The sequence below is a fragment of the Penicillium paradoxum genome, assembly GCF_028828445.1.
Source record: "Penicillium paradoxum strain IBT 22861 chromosome Unknown utg000003l_segment0_segment0, whole genome shotgun sequence".
NCBI lineage: Eukaryota > Fungi > Ascomycota > Eurotiomycetes > Eurotiales > Aspergillaceae > Penicillium > Penicillium paradoxum.
The window spans coordinates 975,843-1,000,493 of NW_026643181.1; the positions used below are offsets into that span (position 1 = coordinate 975,843).

The window sequence follows — 24,651 nt, forward strand, 5'->3', positions numbered from 1 at the left end:
ACAAATCAAGACACTTTTCACCCTAAGCACAGCCATGGAAAACTGTAAAACGGGTTCATTCGCTTCGTAATATCGTCTGCCTGTTGAGTGGCAATGAAATCGCCTCAAGCAAGCATGCAACACATCATCATAATCTATAAAGCATCTAAAACAACGAGTTTCTCTGGTGATATCCTGCCAGTCATGCAGCCGGAACGTAAGGCTTGTTGCTTCTGACGATATACACTTCTCCAACAAGAACAGCGCATCCAACCACCATGGAGATCGCAATAATGGGAAGGTTCACTCGGGCGAACTCCAGACTGCCGACGCGAATGTGTTTCCTTGCCAAGATATCCCGCCACAGCATTCCAGCCAGTGAAGCACTAAACGCAGTGCTGAATGCACCGTAGTTGACACCAAGTGCCATACTGTATACAGTGGCCCACCATGTGCGATCGCTGATGGGGACACCACTGGCTTCGTGTATTGCTTGCCATGCTTGAATCACACGGGAGAGGAGAATTGTAGTGCCGATATTTGTGCCGGCAAACTGGATATCAGAAGGGAACACGTTAGATATTTGAATACGAGACCAGGAGAAAAGCGGGTAACCATATTCCTCAAGACTCACGTTGCACAAAATGACAGATAGGAATCCCATTCCACCAATACTGCCTAATGTCCCGGTCTTCTCTACCCAGTGGTCCCATCCATAGGCGAACACAGGTACCCAGCCTTTGGTGACAAGTGCTTGCACCAAGACGAACATCGCAAAGGCGAAGGGTACCAGCGCAAACGGCATGTGTGATACTACAACTGTCACGGTTGGGAATGTTTCCTGTGACCAGCGGTACAGATCAGCGGACAACGAAAGCAATGTTGGTGGTCCAGTTTCCTGATGATACTGATATCCCCGCTTCTCCTCATCGGTAGTAGTGTCGGTAGTTTGTCTCGAGTCCAATGCCTCTGGAGTAGATGCTCGAACTGGCTTCTTGCCACTCTTTGTCAAATCACAGGGTAGCTCAGGGAACCTTTCCTTGTCCACGAGGACGGAGACCGACAACGAAGTTTCGCATTGTGGGTAAGGATTCTTCGAGGCTGGGCTGATCTCGGCAGCCTCGAGGGATAGATCATCATCTGTATGATCGCTGCGGTGACGCATCCCCGGAGCATCGTAGTGTCCAGATTGGTCCAAAGCCCGTGTTTCTGGACTTTGTTGTTCCGACCGCAATGCCCGCTCTGCCCGTGCCTCTTCAACTTCCTGTCGGCCCTTGGCGGCGATCTCGCGCGTCTCATGGCGATGAAGCCAACCGAATGCGACATCCCAGCAAAACATAACGAAAGCAGCCGGCAATGTGACCCAGAACACGGGATGTTCTTCGCCCGTCTGGCTCGATGCATTGATTGCCAGCACAGTGATAAGCGTGGCAGCCATAATGAGCGCTCCAAATGCAGCACCTTTCTTGTCCAAGAATGGGTTCATGATCTCTTCTAGAGAGAGTTGCTTTTTCTGTTCATCGCCGGCCTCTTCTTCCTCTTCCGCCGTTCCTCTAGCATTAGGAATGTTGGGATTCACAGGTGCTTTGGCTTTGGCTTCCTCTGACAGCTCGTGCATCGTGATAGAGTAGGGGATGAGGGACTCGTCGGCGAAAATGACATATAACAAGAATGGGAAAAGAACAATTGCCGTCACAACTACAGGAACGATCATGTTTGCGGTGTAGACAATGAACTTGATCTTAAAAGCGCCAGCAAGGACGAGATTCGTCGGGTTAGAGGAGACGAGAATCGCGGAGGAGATGTTGGCTATGGCAAACTGGCTGTGGATCCAGGCTCTGGGATGAACGATGTTGCTTGATACCCGGGTCATATAGGCAAGGAATGCTGTACCGGACAAGATAATTGGGTCGTTCCCAATGAAGGTACCTAATCCGAAGAAGAACGCAAACAGGTAGAAGAATAGCCGGTGGCCGACTTTGCCTGCCTTTTGAAGGACCTTGAAAGCTAGATATCTGATAAGACCGGAGGCGTCAATCGAGATAGCGATGTAAGCTAGTGTGAGGAAGAAGACCATGATATCAATGGGTGAAATGTCGTGTGTCCCAATAGTTCCATCGTGTACTTCTTTTCGGCCAATAGCCAGAATGGCGAGCAGGAAAAGATCTGCTATCAACGGAGCGGTAACAAAGTTCAATGGGAAGCGAAGCTTCACAAAGATGCTTTGGCTATCATTGTATTGAGGGTGAGCTCGGCGAGGTATTATGCGCATGGAAGCCAACAGATCCAGAAACCCATTCGTGAGCCATCGAGGCAGGTATACGGGAATATGGAATGGGCAAAGCACAATAATATCTGCATTGTAAAAAAGCCAAAATAAGTATCAATCTCACATCCGACGTCGAGCCATACTTACTAGTAATAACAAAAATAATTAGAGTAATGATTGAGCGCCAACTTTTGATTTTCGAGGTATCGAGTTCGTCGTCCATTTTCGAATACTTGCTTCTCAGAGTCTCAGACGGTCGAATAAGGTCGCTCGAGGTTGAGAATCACTTCAAAGAAAATGCACTGGATAATAGCTATGTTATCGGGCGACATGTCAGTCTCCATCATCCGGTGCTTTGAGCCGCAGCCACCTGCAAACATGGTGTGACTATTTACCGAAATGCCAAAGGAAAATCTGCATATCAAGATCCGGTGGCCAATTTTATTGCGAAGACATCTCTCGTGCGTGACAGAACGTTGAGAAAAATGACGATCTTGGATGCTTTGGTGTTTCCGATCCAAAAGCCGGAGCAAATATGCCTGTCAGTTCTGCCCTTTACTGCAATGTGAAGAGTTCAAGAAATGGTCGAGAATTTGAGAAAGCTTAGATCGCTCTTCATAGTCACATTGACAGGATAAAGGATTGCGACTTAAACTGAATGAAAGGGGTGGGGGTCTCAGCTGCCAAAGAACGTCTAGTCAAATTTTGTGAGGCTGTGGGGGATCTTCCGTGTTGGAACTGGATTTGCGGATTGATGTTGGGTTTTATTAAAGTTGCAGTTGCATTCAAAGTCGAAGTACTTAAAAGCTCCGACGATCCGTAGGGCAGAGCAGCGATAGAAGACCGGGATAGGGTTGTCAGAAATTTTGGGGGTACTCTGAGGGGGTCTGAGCCTCAGGTGGAAAGCTCAGAGCCAGGTAGTAGTGCCACGGGACGGTGAGAGTATTCTCATTAGTCTAGGAGGATAATGGACTAGGCTTGAAAAAGCAATGCCAATAAGGCTGTGCCCAGGTAGCTTGTTAGAGGAAAAAGAACTAGTGACATCTTCCCCCGCCCTGTCGGTCTTTTGGAACGTGGTCGCTTTAATGTTGGGCGACCCATGGTTCGTCGCCATCGGACCCCGTGTGGTCGATTCTCGTGACTTGCAGTCGACATCGTTAAACATTTCCTAGACAGTCTTTCCCTTCAAAACAGGATTGTGCCCGGTGAATAAGTATCCTGCAGACACAGCCACGCCACATGTACGAGCAACGCCCAACTGCCAATGAGAAGGGGTGAGCATTGCCCCATCTCGTATTAAACCCGGGTTTATGCTGCGTCCATCCAAATCAACATCCTGGGTACTTCAGGCTTTGAGGAATCAAGGTCCATAAGAGACAGAGTTTCCTGCGAACACCCAATCCCAACTATACCGAGGCTCAGAAACCCGAGGATGAGGCTGACAAAACAACTTGTAGCCCCGGGTAGTACCCTACTGGCTTTGTTCACCATGGTCGATCTGGAAGTTGTGAATAAGACCGCGAGGAGGCTCTTTTCTTCTTTCCCTCCGTATTTTCCTTGATACCAAGTTGAACCTTGTGGAGTGACTGTCTGGATTAGAGAACATCACATTAATATATGCCTTTTCTGCTCCTCTATCCCAAAGTTATCGTCGCTGGAGGCGCATGACATGCAATGCCCGCAATTCCCACCCTTGCTTCCATCCTAGAACATACACTCGTGCACCGTGCTCTTGCAGTGCCCCATAATGTGACAGCGGCTGCAAGTGCCTCAACTCTCGAAGTTGTTTGTGCTTGGCCCGTCTCCGGCCAATATGGCCCAGGGACACGAGCCCTGTAAGTCTCTCTCCCGAAGGATGGATAGCACTCGCATGGTATACTGACAGCTATTCCAGATACTATGTGTTGATTGCAGCTTGCGTGGTCGCACGCAAAGTCGAATGGATCCGGAACGCTTGTTTGGCCGCTGTGTTACTTTTCCCCGCCATCGCGGCTCTGCACGCAATCGTTCTTGCTGCTCTTCATGTCGACGGTGAGCAGATCCAAATTCCGACCCTAGATCTAGGGTTTTAATCTTTTGCGACCCTTCAAAATGATCAAATGGACTAACCGAAACCAGGAGCGGTGGATATGGATGTGTATGGCGCATTTCAGCTCTGCGCAATCGGCATCCTAACCGCCCCAGCAACCGTGAGACTATCTCGGACCTATTTCAACAACCCTGGCCGTGATATTATCTTCCTGTGGACAGTCCTTCTCCTCGTCGGGCTAGTGTGTTTAGTCGTGGAATTCATGCGTCTCAAAACCACCACCTGTCCGGGGAACGACCCAGCCAGCATATCCTGGGCCGCAGACGGTCTATTCATCTATGGCTCTAATTGTAGCGTTGTTTGTACCCCTGAGGATGGTCCGTTCTCACCACTGCGACTCGAGGCTGCTGATAATATCTATGTGATTCCAGTGCCCGACGAGTTGTCGTTCAATGCTATCACGCTTGTTGCGGCTGCATGCTGTATTCCTGCTATTCTGTCATTGGTATCTATGTGGATCAAGATTCTGGATGATAACTGGGAGAAATTTTCAAGAAAGCAGAAACAGCAGCCAGACGAACCTATTGAAGGAACCAACGGAGCTACCATAAACCACATGACAGGAATTGGGGAGAGGATAAAAGACATGGTATCTCTTATTGAGATCCCTGTGTTTGCTGCAGCAGTGCTGGCGATTCTAATCAAAGGCGAAATGAACTTTTGGAGTCAACAGATGAGGTACCAAACAGAGCCTATACAAAGTATTGGTGAGTTACTGTGACTTGCTTGAAATCATAAACTCCGGGGTAAAGGCCGTGGATTTACTAACATTTAAACCTTTAGGTCAATGGGCGCCAATCGTTGGTACCGGACTCGCCGCACTGGGATCACTGTATCTTCTATTCTCCGCTGAGATGGTAGCCGAGGAGGGGAAAGATGACGAACAACCAGGGGTGAATAATGTGGGGCAATGTGCATGTTGCTCTAACTGCACCTCATCAGAGACCCCGACCAGTTCCCGACGAGGCTCAGGTACGAGTGCTGAGAGGCAGAACGCCGAAATTCAGTTGACACCTCTACGTCGCCACACCACCACTCAAACCGCCAGCACAAACCCACCCACACCCGATTTAGGAAGACGAAAAGTTGCCCGCTTCTTTAACAAGACAAGCAACATGCTTGCCACCAAAGCCCACAGACAAATCGAGAAAGGCGGGTTCAAAAATGACGCAAAAACATCTTACCCCCAAACCCCAGGGGAAGAATACAAGAACTCACTTCTCCGACGGCAGGAAGCCGAGTACAAAAGGTCCTCTACACCCGATAACCGATCGAGAGCTGGAAGTTCTGTGAGCGTCAGAGATTCCGATAATGGCGAAGGCAGTTCAAGAATGTCCCGGAGTCCAACGCGACACTCGGTGCCTACGCCGACTGTCTCGCGGCCACGATCTCGTCCCAATCACGCAAATTCGCTCCCAGGCCGGAGCTTGTTTGAGTCTTCAACACTGCATTCTCCTTCTCCTGGGTCTCTATCTAGTGGATGGCCAACCCACCAACTGAGTCCGTTTGATCGGATGAATAGTCAGCGAAGTCGAGCACCCTCCCTTGACGAGTCAGTCAGTCCCACGACTTCATCGCCGGGGATACAAATTCCACCACCGACGATAGTGATATCTTCCGAGGATGGCAGACAATGAATTGGAAGTTGTTTATGGTGTTTCTCTCGGCGCTCGCGGTGTTCAAGGCCCATGGTTGCTGGTTTCTGCATAGCGGTGGTTTGCTGGGACATGATTAATCCGCTTTACGATTATATGAGTTTGATATGTCTTTGTTAGATATCTGTAGTATGGTATAAGGAATAGTGTACACTATATAGGTTGTTTCACAGTTAATACAGCATTTTCATGAAAGCATTATTTTCCCCCTTTCTCCAGTAGCTTCCCAATAAGAAGAGAAATAGGCTCCATCATAGTGGAGAATATACATCTGGGACGGTCCAGACAATGTTCTAACTCATCGTCGTCGTCCTGAGACATGACCCACCAGCGGTAACACCGGATAGCATTCCGGTCTACCCCCGCTATCGTCCGACACAACCCCAGATAGTAATCCCCCATCCCGACAACCCTTGCCGGATCAGATGACACTGACAGATGGCATCTAACTCGCCGGAAAACGAGACACCCAACGAACGGCCTTCTAAACGCAGACGCGTGGCTATCGCTTGCGATGCATGCCGAACCCGTAAATCCCGATGTGATGGCAAGCGGCCTAGCTGCTCGTTATGTCTAGATTTGGGATTTGAATGTGTTTACACGCCTCCACCAACGGCTGCTAATGTTATTGTGCAAAAGGATTATTTGCACGGTCTTGAGGAGAGAGTCAAGAGGATTGAGGCGTCCTTGGGGTCTGTCAGGGGTGATCTGGACGGGTTGACGAAGAGGGTCGATTGTGGACTAGAAAGGCCTGCTCTTTGTGATCATGATTCGAGAGCAGGTCAAGATGAGACGAGGGTTGCTGCCCCGATGCCTGACCTAATCGGGACTGAGGATTCGGTCGATGGTATGGGCGCGGTGATTTTTGCTGATGAGGAGGATTCTGGATTCTTCGGTAAGTGTACCTGTTTGAAAGGGGTGATTGTAATTGCTGAAATGAGAATTTACAAGGACCTTCTTCAAACATTGCATTTCTCAGACATCTGTCGAGTGCTATTGTCCAGCCTGGGTATTTTCCTTCTCCAGGCGCTGCTGAGGGTGGCTTTGTGAATGCATCGAGACCATCATCACCGGTACGCCGAATAGGCCAGGAAAAGCCGGCGCCAGTGCGAATATTTGCATTACCGCCCCAGGAAAAGACTTTGGAGCTCATTCAACGGTATTTTTCTAACACGGGGTTATTATTCCCCTATATATACCCACCCGTGTTTCTGGAGACATATCACCAGATGGCACGAGAGAATTTCAGTCGGGTACGGAGGACTTGGCTTGGATTGTTGAACATGGTGTTGGCCATGGCTACTATCACTGCAGTCCCTGGCAGTGCCAGCGCGGATGCACGGATCGAAGGATCTGACGTTTTCTACCAGCGTGGCCTTGGTTTGTGTGGGAGTGAAATCCTGCGAGGGACAACTCTTGAAGTGGGTGAGTAGATTTTAATTCTAGTTTCTTGAAAGTTGGCCCTAATTGCGTTTTAATAGTCCAATATTTGCTTTTGATGGGCCAGTACCTCCAGGGTACGCAAAAGTCAATACAGGCGTGGACAGTCCATGGATTAGCTGTTAAAGCTGCTCTCCAACTTGGACTACATTCACGACATGCGTCCAAATCCTTTTCTACTATCGATCAGGAAATGCGCAAGCGCACTTGGTACGGATGTGTGGTTTTAGACCGGTAGGTGGCTATCAAATCATACGCTGAACATATGCTAATGATATAGAACTTTGAGTATGACTTTTGGCAGACCGGCAGCTATTCCAGATAGCTACGTCAAGCTCGAACTGCCTACCAAACATGAATTTGAGAACTCAACAGGATTCGTGAACGATGAAACAGCGGCCTTGAGCGTGGCGTTCTTCAACTCGACAATGTAAGTGGTCGCACTAAAGCTAATTCCTGTGAAAGCCCGCAATGTTCCTAACATAGAAACAAGTGGACTCTATAAGCAGCTCTGGAACACTCTAGAGCTTCTTTACGGGCAAAACATTGGATGCGATGGTCCCTTGCCAGTCAGCGAGACTGTGGCCCACATCTTCGGTTTGGAACAGCATCTGTTTTCCTGGGAGCGGTCGCTAGCTCATCCATTCCAACTTATATCATCAGCTAGCATTGAGAGAATGCCTCATGATCAGATTCCGTCCGATCCACAACTATTGTCCTCGAAATTCCAGGTTATCTTGACGTTGAGATATCTTAACCTTCGAGTCCTGCTTCATCGCCCAATCCTGGTGAAATTCATTACAGCGAGCAGGTCTCCTGACCGTGACCCCCAGGATATGAGACTATTGCAACAGATCGGTATGAACAGTTTGCAGATATGTGCAGATTCCGCGATGGAGATTATTGATATCGTCCACCGTGTTGTGTCCGAACCTGGATGGAAGCGTAGCCTGCTGGGGGCTTGGTGGTTCTCATTATATTATAGTAAGTGCCACATATGCTCATTGCAGGATGCTCTGACACTGATTATTTATCAGCTTTCAACGCAGCACTTGTCCTCATCGGCGTAGGCTGGGTATACCGTGACGCCAGCCTCACAATCTCTCCGATGACAGACCAAGCAAACAAAGCTAGACAATATCCTGGCCGTGCGGTAGCAGCACTTTCCAAGCTTGATGAAGGAAATCGGTTGATCGATCGATGTCGGTATTACTTGGAACAATTCGGCAAGGTTTTGAATAATCCTGGTTAGTTCTTTTTCTTTGTTATGTGAGGATCACTCTAACAAGCCGCCTTCTCAGAAACGAATTTTGATGCATCGACTACGAATTTCTCCACTCTCCATGGTGCTCGAACAGGCATCGGAGGTGACGATCTTAGTCTCTCGCCATTTGGTATGGAGCTTGGCGAGTTTATGATGGATGGGGATCTTGTTGCGATGATGGATCGTCAGGGACTTCTTCCCGGTGATGCTGTTTCAACTTTCACAGCCTAATCTCTAATTGTAGATCTTGTCATTGTATCAATATTGTATCCCCCAGATTCACCCAAACCTATTGCTCCGGCCAGGTACCTGGCATGACTTCCACAGGTCGCTCAATCAGGCTCCAAAACTCCCCAGCAAACCGATCTGTCGGTTCGGAAACCCAAAGATGCCAGTCTTCAGGTGATGGGCCATATGTGAAACCAATAATTCGCTTGGCGAGTCTGTCATGACACCCGTGCGCAACGAACTCTTTGCGAATGTTTTCATTTCTCCAAATCACAAGTTCCGCACGACCAAACTGCTTGAGATCGACTCCATTTGCTTGAAGAGCCTTGAGCCAGAGCTCTGTGGCCGAGCCAAGATCGTTTCTGCGTCTCTGCGACGTCAGCCACGAACTATGATTGTCATAACCGGTAAGAAATGAGAGGAATATAGTTCTGCCTTCGACAAGGTCATGGATGTTTGCACCTGTATGTAGATATTCTTGAAATAGCCCCCACCACGAGGTCTTTGCTTGGTACCAGCTGGCGCACTGAGTCTGCATGCTCGTCCCTGGTAGTTTCAAGCCAAAAGGTAGAGGCGGTTCTTGCTCACATCCCATGTTTCTGGCGACGAAATGGAATATCGTTGTGCTCGGGTAGCGTCGAGAACGAAACTTCAGTTGAATTTCCTTGGCTTCTAGAACATCTTTTCCTATGATTGTTTTGAAGAGGTCTGGCATGTAAGGGTGAAAACACGAAAGACCTACGATTCCAATTGCCATTTTGATGCGATCGGATAGAGGTAATTGATAAAATGATGGGAAGCAGGCTCGTTGCAAGAACAGAAAGTCCTCTGGGGTACCGTGGAAGTATCTGAAAAGTCCGTTGGTAGCCTCAGTTGTAGAATCATACGTGATATGGAGATGGCGAAAGAGGACCCGCATGTACGGAATAGACGATTGGAATCTGCCCTCCAAATTAAAATCAACTATCAGTCCAGTGCGTACTGTTGCTGGATCTGCCCCTTGTCCCAGGAGAAACTCGAGCACGTCTACTCTGTTCGTGTACTTGATAATTTTTAGCTATTCATGTGTTCCAGGGTCGCCTGGCGATGCTTACCTGGAGTAATCCAATGTGACCATAAACAAGATCGAAGACGGAAGCCTGCCTCGAGGCAAAAAGATCTTGAAGACCTTTAATATCACCCTTACGGATAAGAAAGACAACTTCTGAAGCATATGGGATGATATTGTACGTTCGTAACACCCAGTTCCATCCATCGGGAACTCTCATGCCACCTACTTCAAGCACTTTGGAAGTTATCCACGATGGCAATGTGAGCCTCCAGTACTTGCCCCTGTTTTGAACAGAGGTCCAGGCTTTTGTTCGCGCCGTTCCGATCGGTGTGTAGTTTACACACGATTCTACGTTTACATGGATATTAGTGCGGTTTCCCGATACAACGAATATTTGTGTATACCTTGTGTAGCCGTATGTGTCTGTAGTTGCGTTGACGCCGAGAAGTATAATTCTCGTTGGGCTATCTTTTCCGCAATCAATTGAGGTTGGATCTGTAAAAAAGCTCTGCAATTATTAGACCGAGGCTTGGAATCATGTCCCAAGGTCAGGAACATACATTGTATAAGTTTGCTGGGAGAGCATAAGCCATTGAACGGCATTTTGCAACCGCGTTTTATTTTTCTCAATCTTCCCTTTCGACGTCATAACTCGCAAGGCTTTGCGAGTCCTGCGCACGCAGTTGGAAGATGATCCAACGTCTTGACTCAGATCCTTGCAGACCAAGTCCAACTCCTCCGCGGCTTTCTTGCACAACTCCAAAATATGTGGAGCATGTTTGCTTTTCTCCAATGCGGAAGAAACAGAAGGCTGGGATAAGTCCTCGTCGATATTCGCCAAGATGAGACCAAAGACTTTAATTTCTTCAACTAGTCTTTGTAAATCAGCTGGTGCATCTCTGAATTCTTCCCAGTAATCCTTTATGACGGTGATGGATTTTCCGATTTGGACAATAACCGTTGCGAAAGTGAGTGCGCCTGAGACAACCCCGATAACTTCGGCCATCGCAGGAACTCACGGGGTTAATGTCCGGGGAAACACAAGGATAAAGGTTGGAGGTTGAGCCCATGAAAAGGGTAAAAGAGCAACTAGCCCAGTACGGAGTAGAGAATCTTTAAAGCGCTTAACAGAAGGCGTTGTGTTTTGCTCATCGCCCAATTATTGGCTCCGCCTCCGATGAGGGGCTATGCTGCGAAGGGGCATAGCGGCCAGGGGACAGAATTACAATCGGGGTTGCTGCCTGAATGAGGCCTAATTCCAGACCGCTTTTGACACCGCTCCATAATTGAAGCCATTCCCACCATGCAAATCCCCATTTCCACTCATCTCCAGGCGCTGAGGCCCCATCACTTGCCATCAGAATGACGTCAAGGCCTAGGGATTGCTGAATGCAGAGACTTGTATTGTAGAAATAGTCTGACGGCTGTGAAATAACTTAAAATCTAGTAAGGTTTCGTACTATATCAAAGGCTTCATCTTACTGCTCTGACGTGTCCCGTCATTGTTGGCTTGTGTCATGCGAATATCTCTTGGTGTGAACGTGAGACAAATATTCCTCCTCTTTTTGCTACTCCATACACTGCTCTAACTGTTCACAGTGGAGGTGGGTAAATCTCATATACAACATCGATCAATGTACACTTAGGATCAACTGTGGATATTGTTCAGAATCAAGCATTGGCAGCATCACTACTCCGTACCCTGAATTAAATAAATCATATGCACGATAGCCATTCATGATCCTTCAAGCCTTAACCTCCTTGTCAAGTTTAGCCCGATACGCCATCTTGGACACCATTGTCGCCAACCCAGCATGATCGCAGTCAATACGACGCTCTCTCTCTACCAAAACATCCTCGCCATCGCGCTTGGAGAATTCAAACGGCTTGGGCTTATCATCACAGTTATACTGCGCATTCGCAGCACGTAGAAGACAGATCCGACGCTCCATGCATTCATCGTCGCAGGCCTCGACCTCGTGTCCGCGCGTGCGTCGCGACCAAAACTCTTGGAAAATAGCTGGATCGCGTTCCATGGCAACGGTAACATTGTGCCAGAACGCCGGGGTAATCTCGGACTTCGAATCTGTGACCGGAGGAGAGATCTTGGATCCGTAGTCTGCCTTGGCGGAGTAGTAGGGTTCCCATTTCGGCTTCACCTGGAACGACGGGTCGCTGATGTTGGCGATGTACTGAGTGTAATCCAGGACTCCGAAGGTGACTGGGTCAATCTCGTAGACACGGAAAGAGGGCGAGCCATGGTCCGGAGTCATCGCTGGAGCGATATAGCCCATGGCGGTGGCAGTGTTTGAGTTTCGATTGTTGTAGTCGGAGTATGCGATCTGGAACTCATCCCTGTGTGTATGACCGAAGAATAATGCTCCGATGGTGGCCTCGTACCGCTGCACAATTTGGTCGAAATATTCTGAATGATCGCGGAAGTGATCGGTCACACCGGATGGGATGTGTGCGATCAGCCATGCCCGTTGGCCTGCGTCCTCGGCGGCTTGCAGCTCCTGAATGAGCCATTGAAGCTGTCCACGTGGGTCTTTCTCCATTGGCTCTTCGTACATGAAGAAGTTGTAGATATAGTAGAAGACGCTGTTATAGGAAATGATGCGCAGATTGCTGCCGGGATGGACTGCTGAGTAGGAGCCATATTGATTTGCGTTGTGCACGGAGGTAAGCCCTGTTAGTGCAAACCAATCCTCTGCCAGAGCATTGTATGCCCATTGTGGGTCGTCCTCGTTGCTAGTTGGGGGGAAGAGGTTGAGTGGCGCGGTGTCATGGTTACCGATAGCAGCGTACACGGTGCCGATATCCCTTTCCATTGAACTGTACGTTGAGTTCAACCCCTCCAGCACTTTCGCCTCGTCTACCAGCCACACGTCATGGGCGATCACGTCGCCGGTGTAAATAGAGAACTCTGGATTGATATCTGCGATAGCGTCATGCATGCTATCCTCAAGTCTTTTGGGCGGGTCACAATGTGTGTTTCCGTATGGTCCACATGGTGTTTCTGTGACGCCGGGTGCATCTTTATCATCGTAAGTCCTGCAGCAGACAGGCTTAGAGCATTCGTAGTTGGCGCCAGTCTCGTAAAGTAGATCCACGTGCGTGTCACTGAAATGGACAACCTTGATCGGCGACTTGCCGCTAGGTGGCGGTCTCGTGGTCTCTGGCTTGGGCTTGGGGAATGTGAGGTTGTAAGAATGAACTTCAGGATGCTCACATAGCCCGAGCAAACTGGCGCACAGTGTCTTAGAGGCATCCGAGTTAAGACGTAACGCTTTAAAAGCATCGTATAGGGCCGGTCCTTCCTTCTTGATGATCCCAGAGCAGACATCTGGATCCTCGACCTGTATGTTTGTAAATATATGTACCAAATAGAGGATTGAGGTCACCAACGTACCCCACTGACGGTGCACAGCCCAGTGAATACGTCAATCATGAACTTTTCGCCCAATCCGGAGGCAACTTTAAGGCTACCAAGGAGAGTCTAGTAATAGGGTGAGCCACTGTACCTAGTACTTGATAGGTTCCGAACCTGTGGACTTTTTGCTTACCTGGCAAGTACCACAGCTTACTGCGTTCTTGAAGTCATCCCAAATAGCCGCGATAGTTTTATCGAGCTGACTCTCAGCGTCAACACCCCGAAACGATGCCGAAAGGCCGCACGCTAGGAGCAGAGTGTTAAGTCTCATTTTGACGAAGGCCGACTTACTAAATGAACTGGCTCTAGCTGGTGGGGTGGGAAAAAAAAGCCCCGAGTTCAAATAGGCAAGAAGCTCCGTACTTTCGCAGTCGAAAGCAACTTCTTGGGCAGTAGGCCTCTTAAATATTGGGGACCAGGAGACATTTGCGTACTTTGCCTGTAGATCCTACGACCTCGCTTAGGATAATTGAGCTAAAAGGATGCAGCTACCCACATCGCAAGGCCGATCTTTGTCAGTTTGGATGCGCGCTTTTACCATGTGATGAGCCTGCAGAGTAGCATCCCGTTGAATATGCATATCTACGTTGTAGTCGGGACATTTGCCCGTTATGCACACAATATAGGAGAGCGGAGAGTGAGGTACTGCGAAGGATAGCATCGGGTATTAAAGACAGCCGATCAACCGAGAGGGGTTCTCGCAACTATATACTGAAATGAGAAAAGCAGCCAAGCAACTAGTAGATTTGCAGTTCCTGTTAAATCCTGGTAACAGTGCACATCCGCTGATCTCGGGGACGATCATAGGCATATTCGCATACAAAGTACTCCGCACTCCGAGTACACTGGAGAATAAGCTTGTGTTCTTAAAATAGAACCCAGGGCAGCGTGCACAAATACCTTTGTGCTAATGGAACAGCGTCAGGCTTACTCAAGAAAGGGCATTCTACTTAGCTTAAATAGGATGTACGAGGCTATTAGTATCTTGCTGTGAAAGTAACGGCTTTGATCACTTGATATGCGCCCGTCTTACATGCCAAGCTCAGTGCCTGCAGGATTCGTGGTGGATATTTCCGGGTCTCTTGACACGATAGACCGATTGGTTGTCTGAACGGAGAATTGTGCATCGGATGTGTTGATCTGGGGTAGAATATCAATGGGAATGCTCTCTGTGCGGCCTATGTTGACAAAGTAGGCAGATACCCGGCCATTGAATTTCTCATCCGGTCGAACGGGAGGAAGATAGAGACGTTTTCTTCGATGTTAAGTTCCCTTTCTATACGGTTGCTGATAGAAGTGTGAGAATCGTTGCCCTCTAAAAGGCCATTTCACAATGGGATCTTGCATGTAGGTAAATTCGCAGATGTTGTATTCGATGTGCTCTGTACGGCGTGGGGAGCGCGTACCTTTGGGCCCGATGCATTGCAGTATGGCCCAATAGATTAGCCTTGAATTGACGATCGCAAATAACCCAGAACCACCGGACACGAGCTTTTGGCCCCTTTGTAACCCCTCATCGCAACCTTGAGGTGTATTTAAGCAGCCCCAAGCTCCTACCTGGTGAACCTTCATGATTCAGGCCAATGGACGCTCTGGAGGGCTCACGTGCAGGGGCCATGGTCGATGAATTGCCTATATAGGCGCGGACCAGCAACGGACCAGCGCAACCCCTGTGTTCTCACGTCTGCAAAGGGAGGAGTCATTACGGGATCATCTCACATCTCAGGGGCCATACTCGTCAAGTTGCCTTGGTTCATGGTGGACTAGTGGCGCCTGTTGTGCCCTGTTGTGCCCTGTTGTGTTAGGATCTTCATTGGGGAACCACAGCGGCGGTGTGAGGATTTTCATTGAACATTGAGAGTTGGAATGTGTACTCCGTACCTCCATACCTCCGTACGGAGTACGGAGTACAGAATAGCATCTGTAGGCAGCTCAACAAAGGCGCTGTGATTGCCGTACGGAGTACATGGGGGTACCTGGAATAGCGGTCACTCTGGATGATTGGCGGGGGAGCCAGAAAAGGGCTAAAGCCGGGGTAAAACGGCCCTTTTTTTCTCTCCACACATTCGTTTTGACACATCTTGACGGCTGATTTTTCTTCCTTGCTTTTTCTTACGCGACATCTCCAACTGGCATTGATTCTCTCTTTTTCCTCTTCTCTCTTTCGGTCCCCTCATACCACGGAGTCTCCGTCGGGGAACGTGGAGATGATGAAGCTTCGCACCAATCCAGCCTGCCTACCACCGCGTTCTTGCACGGAAAATTGAAGATTTTTGTCGCGCTAGTTCGCGCTACAATTCGATTGTCGACAACGAGCAGGCTGTCCGCTCGGACAATCTCGGACAATCGTTAAGATGAAGGGTCGTCAAGGGGCTACGTTGGGTGTTTCCATCACCTTTTTCACCATCGCCAGTATTTTTGTCGCTCTTCGCTTCATTTCGCGAATCTTCGTGGTCAGAAAAATCGGGTTACACGACTGGTTGATGTTGGTCGCATGGGTAGGATCCCTCGGCTTGATCCCTGCATGTACCCGGGGATGTAGCGACAACGGACTCGATCCTTTCGCACTCCGGGGCGCATGATTGGGAGCTATCATTGGAGCTCGGAGGCTAACCAATCTGTAGTTTATCGATTTTGGCTTCTCTTTTTCGCTATTCTATTCGGTTCGGAAGGGCCTTGGTCTTCATTCAACTGAGCTTAGGCCCGAAGATGAACCCGCTTTTAATAAGGCCAATTATGCGTTCACGGTCCTCTACGTCAGTTACAGCTTTCTTACGCCGCAGGAACAAAAGAAATTGCGAAATCAATGGCACTAACAACCATTTAGAATCCAGCGTTGATGGCCGTCAAGACTTCGATCCTTGTCTTCTTCTTAACTTTGACGCGCAATCAAAAGGTCTTCCGATGGGCAAATTATGTCACTTTGTTCGTCGTGAATGCGGCGGGCATTGCATTGACACTGGTCAATGTTTTCCAGTGTAATCCTGTCGGCGCTGCATTCCTTTCCGACCTCCCGTCCCATGCGAATTGCACCGACATTGTCACTTTGTACCTCTCCTCGTCCCCGGTGAATATCATTACGGACCTAGCTATTCTCTTGCTTCCGATGCCACTTTTAACCAAAATGCGCCTACCCTACAAGCAAAAGATTATTTTAGTCATCACTTTTTCCTTTGGATTTTTCGTGGCTGTGGTCGATGTGGTTCGAATTGCCTTCCTCCAGCAGGCTGCCATTTCTCGCTCGCTGGAGGTCAAATCAATTCATATTCAAAACATCGGAGGGGTTGATTTCAGTTGTACGCCAAACCAATCTCCTCTTTTTGAAATCCGTATGTCAAATCAACTAACAATGGGTCCTTTGCAGGGTACGCATCGCTGTCTTTCATGTGGTCTGCGGTAGAAGTCAATCTATCGATCATCTGCGGTTGCGTTCCAAGTCTCAAACCACTCGTCACTCGCCTTGTCCCGAAATTGATCAGAGACACTAGCGATGGATCAACCTCTTCGCCTAACGATCTCTCTACAAGAGAAATCCCGGTCGCTGTGCCACAGCCGGTTGCAGTCCCAGAGTCACTGGCACGTCCAACACCGCCAGCCGTCGATGACAGGAATAAAACTTTACAAAACCCAGTCGGTAGCGTATCTGCCGACAGGAATGGCTCTCGAGATTCAGATCCTATGGGTATATTAGATTTCCTGGGTCATCCGGGAACAGGAACCCTCGATACGGAGGGAGCCACCCACACTAGCTTGTCATATCCACCAGATATCACGTTCTTCGACTTCGTGAACATGAAAAACCCAGAGAGTATGCTCAAACTCAACAACAGAGAGTCGATCGCGCCAATCGCATTGACCACACTACTGTTTTTCATGTGGGGTTTCGCTTATGGTCTACTCGATATCTTGAATTCCCAATTCCAGACCATCGTTCAACTGGGGACATGGCATTCTCTGGGCCTTCATGGCGCATACTTCGGTGGATATGTCCTCGGCCCTTTGTTGGTTGGCGGGCCCGTTTTGAAAATTTGGGGTTTTAAGTCTACGTTTATCACAGGTCTTTGCATATATGCCTGTGGAACCCTCATATTCTGGCCTTCCGCTGTTCTGGCGTCGACACCTGCGTTCATTCTGTCCAATTTTATTGTTGGGTTTGGTCTAGCTGTTTTAGAAACTGCTGCAAATCCGTTCATTGCGCTATGTGGACCCCTCGAAAATTCGGAGATCAGACTCAACATCTCGCAAGGTGTGCAGGCTGTCGGGAGCGTCTTGTCGCCGCTGTTAGCCAAAAGGGTTCTTTTCAAGGATGTTCACGATGTTGCGTCTTTGGTCGACGTACAATGGGCATACCTTGGTATCGCTCTTTTCGACGTGCTATTGGCTGTTGCCTTTTATTATCTACCAGTCCCCGAAGCATCAGATGAAGACTTGGAAGAACTTGCAAACCGACGCCGAGAAGACAATATGACTAAAGTTATCGGTGTTCCGGTAGTTTGGCTCACTCTCGGCCTGGGAGTCTGGTCGCAATTTTTCTACGTGGCTGGACAAGAAGTTCTTGCTACGGGTCTTGAACGTTTCGTTCTTGCCGCTCGTCCAGATTCGTCACTTACAGCATTCGACTTCCTGACTATCGGACACAGCGTCTTCGCTGTTGGTCGTTTCTTAGCCGCATTTGCGCAATGGTTCCTCAAACCACGCTGGATCCTCATGGTCAGCTACATCGGTATGATCGTATTCTCTATTCTTTGCATGAAAACAACCGGCTCGGCAGCTATCGTAATGGCGATGATGGTCTACCTCTTCGAGAGCGGCGCGTTCAGTATTATCTTCTGCATCTCTCTGCGCGGTACAGCACAGCATACCAAAACAGCTACTGTGCTCTTGACGATGGCAATCAGTGGCGGAACTTTCTTCCCATTCGCTGAGTATGCAGCATATCTCGCACACGGTGATTCTTTCTCTTTCTGTGTTATCATCGCGCTCTTCTGTGCCGGTGCCATCTTCCCTATATACCTCAACCTCGTTCCCGCCGTCAAAAAACAAGTCGACCCCGTTCCGAACGAGTATCTTCGTCGACATCGCCGCCGAAGTCGCCCTCCCATAGAGCCTATGCACCATCAAAAGGATAATCCATCTCTCGGCGGTGTCCTCTCCCGCCCGCGCAGCCTAGTTTCGAACCCAGACGACCTCCCCGATCTCCTACTGCCAGAGGAAATCCACCAGAACTCCCTTGCACATGGTCTTGCCGCGGCTAAATCGACCTCTACCTCAAGCTTCCGTGTCCACTCAATAACGCCTCGCCACTCTGGCTCGAATCATAGATCCTCTACCAGGAGCAAGAATTCATGACCGCTCACCGAGATGGAGTTTGACTGGCGTGTTGACTGCTTTTTTTTTCTTTTCTCGCTCATACCCCTACACCTGACGACCCTTTCGATAACTTAAGATACCCTTTCGTCTCCTTAGGGACCTGCGACAATCTGTTGTCATGCATACTTTAGGTGGCATGGCCCTTCTTTTTATTTTATTCTTTTGCAGCATTTCAGCGATGGTGTTTTTCGAGTAAAAGCTCTGTGGGATTTCTTTTGGCTTTTTGTCTTCGGGTTTACTGTCTAGTGATATTTGACCAATTTCATGGACATTTTGCCTCGGAGTAAACTATTGAAGTATACGGAGTACTCTTGGGTGTAATTTCCATTCTACGCCGTACATAGAGCTGAGAGGCGTGTGTACCATTTTTTCTCTGTCTACGTGTACAGCGAGGAATACACGTAGGTACCTAGGTATACTTGCCTAGGATTTCGTCAATCACAGCTGCAGGTCAGTCACTCGTATCGGCCCCTGTTCACCAACCCATCCTACATGTAGACTCCGCCTCGCGTGAGGCTCAGACGAATGACCCCGCCCCTCTTCAAATTCATCTTTAACGTCACCTTGTCCTAGTTCTAACTACTTCCCTTTTCTTCCAAGGTCTACTGAGACTACCTTGATCAGCTATGGATGACGAAAATGACTTATATACCTCACATCCTTCTAGCGGTGCAAAACATCCCGATAAATCTGATGCAGTCCCGACAGGGAAAACGGTAAGCTCAACGATGAAATTGGCTCGCAGTAATCGGGTGCAATCAAATATATACATCTATACTAACCTTCGCATCTACAGCCATTTGTACATAGGATTACCAAGCTACAGAGGGACAAACAAAGCAACCGCTCTAACCTTATGAAGGCGATCGAAAATTGCGACGAAAGAGTAAAATATTATGCAGATCAACTTACTGATGTAAACTTCATCGTTATATCAGAAGGCAGTCCTCTCACCGCTGCTAGTCTTTCCGGATCGCTGGAGACCATCAATCTTTTACTCAACCGGGGAGCAAACGTCAACATGGAGGTAGAGTACACGCCCTATGGCAGCGCTCTGGCTGCTGCTGCTGCTACTCGCGGGTCACTCGAAATCATCACAGCACTTCTTGACGCTGGTGCCAAAGTGGATATGCAATTGCACCGTTGCAGCTATAGCAGTGCTCTTGCTGCTGCCGCTGCTTGCGGGCCAGTCGAAAATATCAAAGCACTTCTTGACGCTGGTGCCGATGTGGATATGCAATTGCCTGAGGGGAGCTATGGCAGTGCCCTTGCTACTGCTGCTGCTGCTTGCGGGTCAGTTGAAAAGGTCAATGCGCTTCTTCAAGGTGGTGCCGATGCGAATATGCAATTACATTATGGGGACTATGGCAGCGCTCTGGCTGCTGCTGCTGCTGCTGCTAATCGCGGGTCACTCGAAATCATCACAGCACTTCTCGACGCTGGTGCCAAAGTGGATATGCAATTGCACCGTTGCAGCTATGGCAGTGCTCTTGCTGCTGCCGCTGCTTGCGGGCCAGTCGAAAATATCAAAGCACTTCTTGACGCTGGTGCCGATGTGGATATGCAATTGCCTGAGGGGAGCTATGGCAGTGCCCTTGCTACTGCTGCTGCTTGCGGGTCAGTTGAAAAGGTCAATGCGCTTCTTCAACGTGGTGCCGATGCGAATATGCAATTGCATTATGGGGGCTATGGCAGTGCCCTTGTGGCTGCTGCTGTTTGCGGGTCAGTTGAAACGGTCAATGCGCTTCTTCAACGCGGTGCCGATGCGAATATGCAATTGCATCATGGGGGCTATAGCAGTGCCCTTGTGGCTGCTGCTGTTCGCGGGTCAGTTGAAAAGGTCAATGCGCTTCTTCAACGTGGTGCCGATGCGAATATGGAATTGCATTATGGGGACTATGGCAGTGCCCTTGTTGCTGCTGCTGTTCGCGGGTCAGTTGAAAAGGTCAATGCGCTTCTTCAAGGCGGTGCCGATGCGAGTATGCAATTGCATTATGGGGACTATGGCAGTGCTCTTGTTGCTGCTGCTAGCCGCGGAACCTTCATGCATTGCGAAGCATTCCTCAAAGCTGGTGCCGACCCTAATATGCAGGTTCGCAATGGGCTGTATGGAAGTGCTCTCGCTGCCGCTGCCGCTGCTAACAGTGAGTTCATTGACAATGTTGTAACTCTCCTTCAGCTGGGTGCGGATGTGAATATGCAATTGCATTACGGTGACTTCGGCAGCGCGCTTGCTGCTGCTGATTCGGCTATAGTGGCCTCGTACCTTCTTCAAGCAGGAGCGGATGTCAATATGGAGATCGTCCATGGAAGCTATCGCAGTGCGCTTGCTGCTGCTTTGCATAGATCAAGAGATTCTATCGAGATTCTCTTAAACGCAGGGGCAAGAAGAGGCATACATCCCCTCGCCACCACCATTAAAAAAGGCTCATCCTCCTACGTGAGGTCGAGCTTGAAGGCAGCCATGAAAACGGCGCATGGAAATCGCGTAGTTTCCTTTGATTGGGAGTTTCCTTCCGTTGTTAACGGCATAACTAATCTACAAACACACATTTCAGACATGGGGACGTTGACAAGAACAAAGGATACTGTGCTATTGGCAACGTGTCATGACTTTCTCCGGGGTGCATATGGGGACTTGGGAACGAGAGTGCTGGACGGAGTAATGAGGGCTCTCGGCAGCTCTGAGGGTTATTATCGTAAGTTTATTGAGGTGGTGGTCTCATCAGCCCTAACACCCGCAAAGTTGACAGCAACTTCGAAATCCAGACTTCTTCATCCCACATTTATCTACACGCTTCTGATCAAACTCCGGATGCACAGCGCATTCTGGAATGGATTTGTCTCACCTTCCGGGAACAAATTCAATACACCCTAGGTGCTTCGACCATGACAGAATGGAGAAGTAGGTACAGTTTAAACGATTTAAACCCCCTTCAAGATGTTTCTGGGTCCAACGAATGCTGGCATCAACTCTTCGAAACTGGTGTTGTAGCTTTTGAAATGTCTGATCAACAGAGGCTTCCTTGTCATGGACTGGAGTTGAACTTTAAACAACTACTTCGGCTCTCGGCGGTCGAATATCCTGTCGCCGTTGACTCTGGTCTTGTTCTTTTGGGATACTCAACTTCACTTGTTCCCATCAAGTTAACCGATGATGGAAAGCTCATGTGGCATTTGGAGGTTGCTACGGATGACTTTCAGCTCGAAGTCTCGGACCTTAGAGCAACAAGGACAACATGGCTACGCAATACTAACCTGGAATATCTGCAATCCAAAAGAGCTATTCTAGGTTGGTGCTCAGAAGCAGAGACTCTCCTAGGTACCGATCGTCTCGGATTGAATGTCACGATGTCTGACGCAAAGATAAAACCCACTTCCTGGCATTGGAGCGGCGCAAATTTGCAACTTGTGGCGCAGTCTGCATCTCCGCTAGCACTGGGTGGCCAAATGGGTTTATCATTCGATCGATGCATCAACACTCTCAGGTTCAATCCTTCCAACAACTACCTGAAATGTTTATCAAACAGCGCCAAGCAGCAAATTGTTCTTTACGACGTAAAAGCAAAAAGAGCATGGCTTGTATCCTTACTTTCTGTGCTCCATCATATGCTGTTGGTGTGGTCGAAAACCATACACAAGGATTTCAGAGCGGCACCCGCACCTACAGCACAACCCGGCCACAACTGCAATATAGCCTCGTTAAAAGCTCTGCGGGACCAAGGTGGACTCGTTCTCGATGCCTCACAAGATGAGGATGTGACAGTTCGAGATCTCATTATGGGATTTTCGGTTAACCTATCCAAGGCAATACTACAGCCACCGAAGGGATCACGGATCTACGGATACGAGTTTATGGACATTGTGATGGACTCACCCGAGAGCGAGCTGAAGAAAAGCAAACTCGAAAAAGAAGGTCTAGCTTGGATACCGCTTCTCCACAAAATTAAATGTCTCTTTTGCTCCGATCTGGGCGACGCCATCATCGGAAAGCGCTCCCCATTGCCTCATTCGCCTTGTAACAGCATGATCAAGGGATATGATATGATGGCAGCATCAATCCAAAGCATCGAAAGTCTGTCCGAGAGACACGGCGGCAAAGCCGATGGATTCTCTTGCCGGCGACTATCAAGCGATCACTGTTGGTATCTGGCGGGGTCTCCATTCCAAGGATGCCAACACGGAAAAGGGCAAGCCTCCTGTTGGAGCCATCCTGGATCTCTTGAACAAATTCTTCAGGAAGTGAAAAACCGAGAAGCCTCAGAACAGACCACTGCAACACATGCTGATTCATTTTTTCACGGGGCGTTGGTTTTCGGTGGACAAACTAAACCTAGGACGTTCTTCAGTCTTGGTCGTTCGGCTGAAACTGCCACTGTGACAATACAAAGCATGGCGAGGTATGTTAGTTAAGAGAAGTGAAGAGCGGAGAAGTTTTCCATTGGGGCAATTTAGCAATTAACCAGAATTTGAGCTTGCCATGGGAATCTTTGAGATTTAAATCATATCTACAACCTACAAAAGACAAAGATGTTGGTTATTTGGCCTCATTGCTATTATTAGAATACCGACATCTTACATTGACAGTGACAGTCTAGTCCTCAGTCCAGATTCCCTGGTCTCTTCCAAAGATCCAGGAACACCCACATAACCACTACCAATCCTTCACATGTTTCACGGATCCGATACTCTGTACAATGTGTGTAAAAGGGCTGCACGGGTCTGAACGCCGATCAATTCGTCAAGTCTCCTCCGGAGCCACTAACTACCCGTTTAGGATATCTCCGGCCGCGCATCATTTCCAAAGAAACCCCGGGCTAATCAATTACCAGCCGTTTGATGGAGTCGACGGAGTGTCTCAGGAACATTCTCAAAGGATATAAAAAAAGTAAAACCAACCGTCCTTTTGTCTTATATCATTTTCATATGTCTCCATTTTCTATTTTTTGGGGGGGGTCAAAAGCCACGCGGCAGGACAATCCATCCACCCAAACCAATAAGCAAATCCCGCCAGAGCCTCCGAAACGCCGATCCCAACCCCCCAAAAGGCCGATGATCTCGGAGAATTTCCCGCTTCACGCCACTCACAGCGCAAGAGCGGACTCCGCAGGACTAGCGGAGAGAGCGTACTCCGTACTCAGACCCCCAACCCAGACCCTACCAGGTTTATCAAGCCGATACCGAGGTTTCAGCTACGCCACGAGATAGATCTACATTACTCCCCTACTCCGTACAGCAAATTTCAATTGCTATATCGAATATGCGTACTGTGTATATTTGTCCCGGTGAACCTTACTTTTCTGCAAACCCACCTGATTGGTCAGGCCAGATCGGCGATTGGCTTTGATCGATGGACGATCCTCGTATCGCAGACTCCCAACCCGATCACCCCCTCGCACACCATCGGACATACAATCGTCGGATCTAACTGTGTCCGGTGTATGACCTGGCCTTGCAGAAAGGGTGGGTTCAAAAGTCTCGTTCACGATACTACCATATCGAGATTCGATAGTGCGTGCATTCCTCAATCTGCACATGTGGAATGTCACGATCAAAATCCATGGCCAATCCACAGTTGGCAGTCAAACCCCGAGACACAAAAGACCCCATTTCCACTCTGTCCAAGGGACAGCCGTGTGCGGCCGAGACTCGGATTGGATCTGGGGAGCCCACAGCGGACCTGCAAACCAGTGGGGTTGCGCAGAGAAGGGATTGATCTCCGGACCACTGCACTGGGACGGACGTTGGGAGTGAGTTGGTTTCTTTTTTCTTTTTTTTCTTTTTTCTCAATTTCCTCTGGGCTGAGATTGAGTTGGAGTATTACACGGTGTAGGACGTGCATATCCCAGATCCTCGTACTGTGTCTATTTCGA

General features: G+C 48.9%; 7 protein-coding genes across 7 annotated transcripts; 4 read left to right on the forward strand and 3 right to left on the reverse strand.

Moving 5' to 3' along the window:
• Window positions 1-181: 181 nt before the first annotated feature.
• Window positions 182-2,471, reverse strand: N7457_002271 (putative arsenite efflux transporter ArsB-like; the record flags this gene model as incomplete). The annotated part of the gene is made up of 2 exons (XM_057173317.1): window positions 182-2,334; window positions 2,396-2,471. 2 exons carry the CDS (start codon window positions 2,469-2,471, stop codon window positions 182-184), a joined length of 2,229 nt encoding a protein of 742 aa, XP_057033468.1.
• A 1,451-nt stretch (window positions 2,472-3,922) lies between these two features.
• On the forward strand, window positions 3,923-5,974 carry N7457_002272 (uncharacterized protein; the record flags this gene model as incomplete). Its single annotated transcript, XM_057173318.1, has 4 exons — window positions 3,923-4,083; window positions 4,143-4,279; window positions 4,367-5,044; window positions 5,121-5,974. The coding sequence occupies 4 exons, from the start codon at window positions 3,923-3,925 to the stop codon at window positions 5,972-5,974; spliced, it is 1,830 nt and encodes a 609-aa protein (XP_057033469.1).
• Window positions 5,975-6,430: 456 nt separating this feature from the next.
• Window positions 6,431-8,927, forward strand: N7457_002273 (putative C6 transcription factor; the record flags this gene model as incomplete). The annotated part of the gene is made up of 7 exons (XM_057173319.1): window positions 6,431-6,887; window positions 6,944-7,417; window positions 7,474-7,666; window positions 7,713-7,862; window positions 7,926-8,416; window positions 8,470-8,679; window positions 8,734-8,927. The coding sequence occupies 7 exons, from the start codon at window positions 6,431-6,433 to the stop codon at window positions 8,925-8,927; spliced, it is 2,169 nt and encodes a 722-aa protein (XP_057033470.1).
• A 58-nt stretch (window positions 8,928-8,985) lies between these two features.
• N7457_002274 (uncharacterized protein) lies at window positions 8,986-10,981 on the reverse strand (the record flags this gene model as incomplete). Its single annotated transcript, XM_057173320.1, has 4 exons — window positions 8,986-9,966; window positions 10,019-10,323; window positions 10,380-10,483; window positions 10,536-10,981. 4 exons carry the CDS (start codon window positions 10,979-10,981, stop codon window positions 8,986-8,988), a joined length of 1,836 nt encoding a protein of 611 aa, XP_057033471.1.
• Window positions 10,982-11,720: 739 nt separating this feature from the next.
• Window positions 11,721-13,679, reverse strand: N7457_002275 (sphingomyelin phosphodiesterase; the record flags this gene model as incomplete). The annotated part of the gene is made up of 3 exons (XM_057173321.1): window positions 11,721-13,334; window positions 13,388-13,474; window positions 13,542-13,679. 3 exons carry the CDS (start codon window positions 13,677-13,679, stop codon window positions 11,721-11,723), a joined length of 1,839 nt encoding a protein of 612 aa, XP_057033472.1.
• A 2,083-nt stretch (window positions 13,680-15,762) lies between these two features.
• On the forward strand, window positions 15,763-18,757 carry N7457_002276 (putative MFS monosaccharide transporter; the record flags this gene model as incomplete). Its single annotated transcript, XM_057173322.1, has 4 exons — window positions 15,763-15,906; window positions 16,033-16,164; window positions 16,236-16,704; window positions 16,773-18,757. The coding sequence occupies 4 exons, from the start codon at window positions 15,763-15,765 to the stop codon at window positions 18,755-18,757; spliced, it is 2,730 nt and encodes a 909-aa protein (XP_057033473.1).
• An 877-nt stretch (window positions 18,758-19,634) lies between these two features.
• On the forward strand, window positions 19,635-23,024 carry N7457_002277 (ankyrin repeat domain-containing protein; the record flags this gene model as incomplete). The annotated part of the gene is made up of 3 exons (XM_057173323.1): window positions 19,635-21,477; window positions 21,525-22,853; window positions 22,912-23,024. 3 exons carry the CDS (start codon window positions 19,635-19,637, stop codon window positions 23,022-23,024), a joined length of 3,285 nt encoding a protein of 1,094 aa, XP_057033474.1.
• Between the last annotated feature and the right edge of the window lie 1,627 nt (window positions 23,025-24,651).